This window comes from Palaemon carinicauda, chromosome 37, assembly GCF_036898095.1.
Source record: "Palaemon carinicauda isolate YSFRI2023 chromosome 37, ASM3689809v2, whole genome shotgun sequence".
Taxonomy (NCBI): domain Eukaryota; kingdom Metazoa; phylum Arthropoda; class Malacostraca; order Decapoda; family Palaemonidae; genus Palaemon; species Palaemon carinicauda.
Window position 1 is genome coordinate 35942668 of NC_090761.1, and position 11106 is coordinate 35953773.

The 11106-nt window shown below is 29.8% G+C and overlaps 1 protein-coding gene across 1 annotated transcript in view; it reads right to left on the bottom strand.

Moving 5' to 3' along the window:
* Positions 1–9555, bottom strand: part of LOC137629272 (uncharacterized) — a 27212-nt gene extending 17657 nt beyond the window's left edge. Inside the window, exon 1 of the mRNA XM_068360533.1 lies at positions 9489–9555. Within this exon, the coding sequence (XP_068216634.1) occupies positions 9489–9555 (67 nt within the window). The remainder of the gene's footprint in view (positions 1–9488) is intronic.
* Positions 9556–11106: the final 1551 nt, after the last annotated feature.

The following is an 11106-nucleotide window of genomic DNA, read 5'->3' on the forward strand; positions in this document are numbered from 1 at the left end:
CTTCCTTTTTACTTTTATTCTGCCTTTGGGGGAAGGTAGATGTTATGCGTGTCACGATGAATCACTGCTGGGAAACGCAAGGTTAATGGCCATTCAATTAATTAGATTCGTTATGATTATTGAACATAAATTACATAAACATTGCCACGTCCGATTATGACGTTTATGTACAATAAAACGTAAAATCAGACGTTATAATAATATGGCAGAAAATTTATTATTCATTTTATGTATCTAGAAGTTGGGCATTAGGAATTGTTAGTGTAATTTATTAAGATTTGAAATTTTATTTATCACTTAAATAATAACGCTATATCTTCATTTTGAGAAATAAAAAAGAAAATTATTATTTATTCTTTGTTATTTCTTTTTTGTTCGACATATCAAGATGTCGGCGTTAGGGTAAATCATTTACTAGACTAAATTATGTCTGCAAAGTGTCTGCTCATACACATCTATCAGTTCTTCCTAGAAGACATGTAAAGAGTATTTGTAATTAGAAGATAATGTCTTGCTTGAGGGTACACTCCGGCACACTATTCAATCGAATTACTCTTCCTCTTGTTTTGTTAAAGTTTTTATAGTTATAGAGGAAATATCTATTTTAATGTTGTAACTTTTCTTAAAATATTTTATTTTTCCTTGTTTCCTTTCCTCACTGGTCTATTTTCTCTGTTGGGGCCCCTGGGCTTGTAGCATCTTGCTTTTCCAACTAGGGTTGTAGCTTAGCAAATAATAATAATAATAATAATAATAATAATAATAATAATAATAATAATAATAATAATAATAATAATACTGAACGAATAAATGATCTCAATCATGTATCGTACTTTACCCAATAACTCCAGTCTTCCCTTTTGTCGCGATGAAGAAAATAATAAATCATAAGTGCTAATTGTGGTAGATGACGCTTCAGTTTTTATTAAATTTACAAATTTATTCTGCAAGAAATTTAGACAACTATAATGATGAAACTAATGGCTATGAAGAATAGGACCTTTTATACACACACACACACACACACTATATATATATATATATATATATATATATATATATATATATATATATATATATATATATATATATATATATATATATACAGTATATATATACTGTACTTATATATATATATATATATATATATATATATATATATATATATATATATATATATATATATATATATATATATATATATACAGTATATATATATATATACTGTACATATATATGTATATATATACATATATATATATATATATATATATATATATATATATATATATATATATATATATATATATAAAGAAGCACTAGCTAACCATTGCATTCAGATGTACACGTACATTCATGATTTGTTAGATAATTCCAGTATATTTTTCACATATAACACACATTTATACATTGTGCAGACGAGCTGTGAGTTCGAAACTGAGAGATCTCGTGAATACAACAGTACTTTATTTGGTCGGAGAAAGAGTATTTATACAACCCTTTCCAGTCCAGAACGGCACAGGAATTCAAACACAATGGTGTAGGAACACACAGGGATGAACAATTTATCAATGAAAGGGGAGAGCAATATACAAATAATAAGCAGTACTATTAAAGCGTACGAGCGTGTGCTATACACGTGTGGTACAATATTATATATAAATATATATATATATATATATATATATATATATATATATATATATATATATATATATATATAATGCATATATATATGTATATATATATTTATATATATATATATACTGTATATATAATTTACTTCACATATATGAACACGCTTATCTACCTATCTATCTATCTATCTATCTATCTATATATATGTATATATAATATTAACTTTATATATATGAACACGATTATCTATCTATCTGTATATATTCTACACATATTGTGTATATATATATATATATATATATATATATATATATATATATATATATATATACACATGTTTGTTCGTATAAATATAAAATCATATACTCTACTCATATATAAATATATATATATATATATATATATATATATATATATATAAATATATATATAAATATATATATATATATATATATATATATATATATATATATATATATATATATATATATATATATATATGCACACATACACACACACACATATATATATATATAATATATATATATATATATATATATATATATATATATACATACATATATATATACATATATATAAATCTATCTATCTATCTATCTATATATATATATAATTATATATATACATACTGTATATAGATATATATATAGATATATATACATACAAATAAACATATATGTATATATATATATGTATATATATATATATATATATATATATATATATATATATATATATATATATATATATATATATATATATATATATATATGTTTTGTCTTGCAATTTTGTACCTTTTACCCATTTAATATATATATATATATATATATATATATATATATATATATATATATATATATATATATATATATATATATACACACACATATATATACATATGTATATATATCTTTTGTCTTGCAATTTCGTACTTTTGCAATATATATATATATATATATATATATATATATATATATATATATATATATATATATATATGACAGGGAAATATTCTATAGGAAATGCTACACTAAGCCAACTTTTGGAGATTTGTTCCTTCATTTTTGTGTATTCCAAAACGCCAAATCCACTTCGATTCTTGGTTCACTGAAACCAGATAAGATAAAAGATACAGAACACAACACGATATTATACTTAACTTTCTTAACAGGACGGCGGTTCTGTTGCATAGTGCTCTTTTCTAAAGTAAAATTTCAGGATAATAATCACAGGCAATATTCATCCAGAGTTCTTCCTGAATTGCTTGAAGGTATTTTTTTTTCTTTTACCGAATGGCAAAAATGCTATTAACTTGCTTTCAATAGAAATCAACGGTATTCAACAGTCTCTTTAACAAAATACTTTTTTGGATTTACTTTTGTCTCATCATAAGTTTTCTTTACTGGTCGTCGAAGTTAATTCCAGATAGAATATTGGCATTTGAAGTAAAAATCAAAACTCAGACAGCATTCTGTTAAAAAATATTCAAAGTACAAAGAAACTGACGACCATACGTTTGCACCAAAGCTAAAACGAGAGACAATATGCAAAGTATCTGCTGAACATTGATTATAAACGAACAATGCAAGCAGTAAACTATCAAAATCTGAATATGGGAGCAGCCCAAAACGACTGCAATTGAAGCTCAAACAACACAAAGGACAAACGTAAAAGCGCGTAAGCAAGAAGACGCCGAGTCCTGTGCGTCCGAGATGGGGTTGACCTGACAACTGAGAGAATGCATCTTTCCTTCCGGCATTGGGGGTTAAACCACTGCTGGCTATCGATTCCTAATGATAGGGGTTTCTTCTGCAAACTCCCTTTGAAGTTCCCAGCTCGGAAAGTTTTTAATAAATGCCTTTGCTTGACTTGTGTGTTGTCCATTTGGGGAATTGAATGTCTTCGATGATTTCAGAGAACTTGGTGTTACGAGAGTTTCTGAGCCAAGCGTTGTGATTTATTACTCAACATTTAAGCGTTTAGGAGAGAGAGAGAGAGAGAGAGAGAGAGAGAGAGAGAGAGAGAGAGAGAGAGAGAGAGAGAGAGAGAGAGAGAGAACGCTTTTGAACAATTATCTATGTAAAATTGGTTAAATCTCTCTGAGAAAGATAAGTAGGCATAGAAAGATATAAAAACAGGCAGCTATTGAGAAACTAAAAATGCATTTTTTTTTCCTCGAAGTATACATTAAAAAAAAAATTTTGGGGAATAAACTATTTCCTAATCAACTGGTATTCGACCAGGCTGACATGAATCTTTTTATTGTATATATATGATATATCTGTTTTTGACATTGTTAATAGTTTATATATGACATATCTGTTTTGACGCTGTTACTGTTTTTAGAATGATATATTGTTAATTTATTCTTATCATTTATTTATTTCCTCATTTCCTTTCCTCACAGGGCTATTTTTCCCTGTTGGAGCCCTTGGGCTTATAGCATCTTGCTTTTCCAACTAGGGTTGTAGCTTGGCTAGTAATAATAATAATAACAATAACAAGCTTTTAATTACAGATTTAAAGAGATAGTCCTTTATTAATGATCAATTATTTTGTTTTTGTTTCGTAAAGAAAATCTAATAATATTTTTTATTGTACTAACCTCGGTGCATCATATATCAAAATAACTACTAGACCACACGATGTAATGGACAAGTGAACTGACTGATTACGAAAAGAAGAAAAAATAATAATTATCAAATATTGCTTCACAATAAAGGCATTTCTGTTACTAAAAATGAAATAGGATAAGCAGAGAGAGAGAGAGAGAGAGAGAGAGAGAGAGAGAGAGAGAGAGAGAGAGAGAGAGAGAGAGAGTGAGCGAATAATTATTAGAATTAGCCTCCCTAGCAAAAGGGGGCAACAATAACTTCAATTAATAACGATAATTAGAGGCAGAATTTATTATAATTGATGTAGCTAATGTCTTACAATAATTACGCCAGGGAATTAACTGGTGAGAGAACCCTCAAGATAAGTTTTCTTCCATTTTTGTTCACGAAAGAAAAAGAATAAGTAACATTAAAGACTTATCTGGTGCAGACCTAGAGGAAACTAATCAATAACTTGTGTGTGTGTGTGTGTGTGTGTGTGTGTGTGTGTGTGTGTGTGTGTGTGTGTGTGTGTGTGAACTAAACCACGATCAGAAAAGTGAAATTCTCGATTGGAGTTAGTAAATAAAAATAAATCCTGTCAAGTAATACCACTTTTCCTTTCATGAATTCATACACCCATCATGCTTATCACGCGTCACCTGTCGTGCTTCTACGCATATATATATATATATATATATATATATATATATATATATATATATATATATATATATATATATATATATATATATATATATATATATATATATATATATGTGTGTGTGTGTGTGTGTGTGTGTATACTGTATACACACATATGCATATATGCATAATATACATATGCACATACATATATATATACACACACACACATATATATATATATATATATATATATATATATATATATATATATATATATGTGGTACACGCTCAAACACATGTATATATGTATATGAACATATATATATATATATATATATATATATATATATATATATATATATATATATATATATATATATATATACATACATATATATATATATATATATATATATATATATATATATATATATATATATATATATATATATATCACAGGTTTGTGTATATGTATGTATATGTATGAGAGAACCATTTGGAACTATTTGTATAACGATTACATTTTTTATTATCTTTGTGTTTTTAACGAGGCACACCTGTATACTACCAGAATATGGACAATTACTATTTGTCGCAAGTCATCTTTGTGAGAAGGATACTATTTATAAGATTTCCTCAGTTTTCTCAGGACCCGCTCATTATTAGGTTCTTGTATGTACGTGTATATATATATATATATATATATATATATATATATATATATATATATATATATATATATATATGTATATGTATATATATATATATATATATATATATATATATATATATATATAAATGTTACTAATTAAAAGTTGTTTGATCTATTCTTGTTCCTTTTTAACTGATTCCAAGTTATATAGTAAGTTTTTGCGTGCAGATATGACTAAATGTTTATAAGACTCAATGTATTATGTATGGGAGTTAATTTTTTTTTTTTTAGAGATGTGTGGGTATTGTTTACATGTGTATCATTTTCCATGGCTACCAGTAAAGTATCGTATATTTCTTAAACAATTTGCCGATGGTTGTGTTGCATTTCTTTTGGTGCTGAGAGGCATCTCTTTTCCTCTTGCTTCTCTGGATGCTTAGAAAGTGATGTATAAGAATGCTTTTATTCCATATTCCTGCTTACATTACCGTACTAGCATTCACTTATATAATCTAGAGAAAAAATATATGGAAAATTTATATTCATGTCCAAATCCAGGGCAATGCTTTCCTAAGAACTATGCCAAAATAGATATATGAATTTGCTAAAAGTAATTTTCTACGTGAACTCGTTTTTTGTTCGAGAGTTATTATGAAATTCTGTTGATAGTGTTTACTATATACATTGCTGAAATAAGAATTATTGGCTTTGTTCATAAACTGCAGTGTTGCACCAACCAATATATTTCAATTTCGAAACATTTTATATTCAGTATGAATACGTCAAACAAAGGAAGATATTTAACCCAACTGGATTTTTATCATGGCCTTAAAAAAACTTTCACAAAATCTAGTGATTGTTCAAAAAGATTATTAATTTTTCACTGTATCAGACATAAATAGTGTGGTCGAGATGTCTAGGAAAGTCTTTAAAAAGTGGTTTTGTTGTAACACATTTTATTTGAAGAAAATCTACTCCATTTTTTGCTGATTGAAAGACGAAAGAAAAATGTCTCTACAACTATAATTTTAGGAATATCCAATAAGAACTATTTGATCTAATTATTTTTTCTTATCTTTTGTTGATTGTTTTAACAACGCAGAACATTCATGAACATATATTCACTATTCTTGGACAAAATGACCTTTTGTCTTGTATCATTTTGTAGGTCCAGTGAAATTGGCAGGTATTCGTAATTCATGACCAACTCTATCATAAGGTACTCAATTCCTGTCAAGGACTTTGGCCCACTGGTATGTGGACAATGACACCCACGATATTAAAGGCTTGTGAAAATTGCTAGGTTGTACCTCTTCTTAGTACTATATGAGTAATATCAGAAGGTTTATAACCATATGTGCTCGATGGAAAACCATAGCATTCTCTGTTACAACAAATACACACGCATACATATACTAAATATTATATAACTATGAATATATACATTCTCACATTTGCATATATATATATATATATATATATATATATATATATATATATATATATATATATATATATATACATAAAATGTGTGTGGATAAAAATCGATATGATATATTCATATCGAAATAAATTTCTGCACCATACTTGGATTGAATACTAGTCCCTTCAAATGAAAAGCAAAGTCGCTATTAATATATCTATATCTATATCTATATCTATCTATCTATCTATCTATCTATATATATATATATATATATATATATATATATATATATATATATATATATATATATATATATATATACACGCATATAAAGTAATGTAGTCATTCATCTACTTAAAAAGATAATACTGAATCAAGTAAATGATGTTAGTTTAGTTTCATATCATTTTCTGGGTAGAAATAGTTATTGTATGATCTAGAGTACAAGATCCTTACTGTGGTGGTTAGGCAGTTATAGTCAACGCAGCGAAAAATGACCGAGAGGGGTTGGCACTTGGTTGAAATTGTATTTCCTCACTGGTGCCACATCACAGATAACTGGCCTCCGCTATCCATCCCCCTACCCTTATCTCTCTCTCTCTCTCTCTCTCTCTCTCTCTCTCTCTCTCTCTCTCTCTCTCTCTCTCTCTCTCTCTCTCTCTCTCTCTCTCTCTCTCTCCCTATAAATTTGTGTATTTCCAAAACCACCTCCCTCTTTTTCTCTCTCATTCTCGGTTTACTTTTCCGCCAAAAATCTGTTTACGCAGCAGATAACAGCCTTAGCTTGGCTGTGAAGCTGGCCATATGGCAAGCTTGAAATAGGAGAACGCTCTATCACTAAGCTGTAGCGGCCACATCTGGCATATGAGCAGGGAGGGCCCTCACTCATATGACACATTTAGGAAACACACCTTCAATTTTACCTCAATGGTGGGGTCGAACAAAAGTTAGGATAATTTCTAATATAATACTACATCAGTTTAAATAAGAATAGAGAAAGAGCAAGAAAAAAGATAAGGTTAAGGAGGTGGAGAGATGTTAGAGAAAGAACCAAGCCTGTGGAGAAGTGGCACCTGTCAGGAAATCTGTTTAAAACCATGGGCTCTCCCATATCGGCTGTTTTTCAGTGTTGAGTATAGTGAGTGAACCTGAGAAATGGGTCCTAGCTTATTTTTAGTGGAGTAAGGCTGCCCGCATATGGGCCACTTTACAATGGGTGGTTGCTGCCACTGTTTTGTGGTACCCCGAAAAAGTGGAGCCGAAATCTATGAACACCCAACCATTAAAAATTGGCTCGTGTGAGGGCACCCGTAGAAATATATGTTTAATTTTTGGCCACAAAACAGTGGTAGCCATCACCAACTGAAAAGTAGCCGGCGTGCAGGGACCGTGACAGTGTGAGCTACATTTCAGTAAGAAAGTATTACTACAACCAAAGTCAGGTGAAATTATATTCGGAAGGTGATGTGGGCTATATACTATATTATTAACTGAGAACAGGATAGAAATAAAAAAAAGAGGCTTGGCTGTTGGTAGAATGGGATTCAGAGAGTGATTTGGTGCAGAGGAAGCATTAGATAGTAGATCTAGGCTGTTTAAAGAATAGTTGACTTTAACAATCTGAGAAATAAAATACAGATCAAATTCCAACACTTGGAAATCTTTGTAGACATTGCTGTATTAAACCATGGCAGGACCCTCGCCCCCCGCCCCCCAACACCCATCCCCTCTTGTAAATTTCCCGTTCTCCTTTCGAACAATTTTTACAGTAATGTTATAAAAGAAATAAATAATCCATAGTTTTATCATAGGCCTGTGCTTTTGGTGGACCCTGCTCTTTCTGGGCCACTACGCTTCAGCCTAGTCAGTCTTAGGGATAACACTGCTCTGTTTGTAGACAAATTGTTCAGAGAGAGAGAGAGAGAGAGAGAGAGAGAGAGAGAGAGAGAGAGAGAGAGAGAGAGAGAGAGAGAGAGAGAGCTCTGTATAAAGTATTTTTTTTTTTTTTTTTTTTTTGCAAATTCAAAATCATCCGATGGACTCTGGTTTCATAAATGTACAATATAGCACTGTGCATAGAAGAATATCGTAATATATACAGTGCCGAGCTTTATAAATTACATGAGACTTTGCGCAAAATATTTCAATATGATTCTGCATAATTTACATACATCTATGTAATTACATTATCATATATACAAGTTAGACGGCAGCGTATAGTTATTGTTATGTTTTATTTTACACTATTTGGTCAAGAAGAGTTCTAATTATTTGAGTTATCGACTGAAATACGAAAGTAGATTCTTAACAGAAAACGAATAACGAAATGTTGTAGAGATAACTTGTATATTATGAACAATTCCAGATTCGGAGAGAATACTTTGAAACAGGCGTTTGTTTTTTATAATGCAAAAGTTAGTGACGAGCTTGATAATCCTATAATTCATTCATCTATAATAAATGTAACCTCTAGCCCCTTGTACTAGCCTACATTCTTATCTCGACCTACTTCTAAGTTTTCCAAATACTAGGTCAATATAAAAATAATACTGGCGATGCTCTATATTTTCATACATGTGGCAATAGCATTATCTATTGTTGAGATATGTTGAAAGCCTGAAATGATCGATATGCAGTGTACTCACCGCCAAGAAGTTAGATTTATGATTACACAAAATGTATGGGGAAATAAGACTGAGTCTACTTATTTCCAGGTGAATCCTCATGTCAATTTTCACAGCTACATACCACTTACGAGTTCGTCGTTATGTAAATCAAGGGAATTATTAAAGGAGAATCGCTGAACAACAATTCATTCTGTGCTCAGTGCTGTATGAAGCTATTCCAGCGCCACCCTTGTAGTTGTGGTTGCGCAATGAAATACTCCGAAGTTTATACAAATTAAGTGTAGTTTTGCCATTAAAATTTATGATACTAGGCATATTTCATTTGCATAATATCTATACAAAAAAGGGTGATTTTACTTTAAATTGAATTATTTCAAGGATAATTGCGTCATAAAGTTTTCGCAACAGAAGGCAGGTCAAGTATTAACAGAAAACGGATGAAGAAAATATTTAGGAATAACTTCTCTATCGTGAATATATTTAAATAAAACAATGTATTTCTGAGTTATTTAAATTAGCTAACAAATGTGACATGTAATTATTTCAATCGTCTATTTAGGGGTGTAAGAGCATTTTATGGGGGATGGGGGCGGGAGGTAAAGTTTGAAATGGTGCTTGAATTACCAAACAATTCTTCTTCACCCAGAGGGTTAACTACGCACTGTCATTGTTCAGTGGCCACTTTCCTCTTGGTAAGGGTAGAAGAGACTCTATAGCTATGGTAAGCAGCTCTTCTATGAGAAGGAAACTCCAAAATCAAACCATTGTTCTCTAGTCTTAGGCAGTGCCATAGCCTCTGTACCATGGTCTTCCAATGTTTTGGGTTAGAGTTCTCTTGCTTGACGGTACAATCGGGCACATTATTCTATCTTATTTCTCTTCCCCTTATTTTGTTAATCTTTTTATAGTTTATATAGGAACTATCTATTATAATGTTGCTACTGTTCTTAAAATATTTTATCTTTTCTTGTTTCATTTCCTCACTGAGCTATTTTCCCGGTTGGCGCCCATAGGCTTATAGCATCCTGCTTTTCCAACTATGGTTGTAGTTTAGAAAGTAATGATAATAATAATAATGATGGTGAGGAAACATTAAATGCGATTTCCTGTCATCTGACAGCAGATTGTAGCAACAGCAAAATAATATTTTATGGACAATTTCAATGTGACGTATTACATTTTTACACGATTTTTATCACAAAATACCGGTAGGCCTGAATTTACCATATCATACTAACAATGTTAATTCTTTCCTATGAACTCATTCATACATCGATGAAGTTAAGCCTACCAGCTTTCTCAGCCTACAATATTTTCACTTACGATTTGTTATATCTATCATTTGTTTTTTCAATTCCATATTTATCCTGAAAGTTTTAACGGACTTTATATCTTTAATTTACTATAATATCTAGTTTACAGAAGACAATGATCTGATGTTTTAATTGATAATTATGTTATTTGTCTTTGGTTTTAAACTATGGTTTACAAGGTATGAAG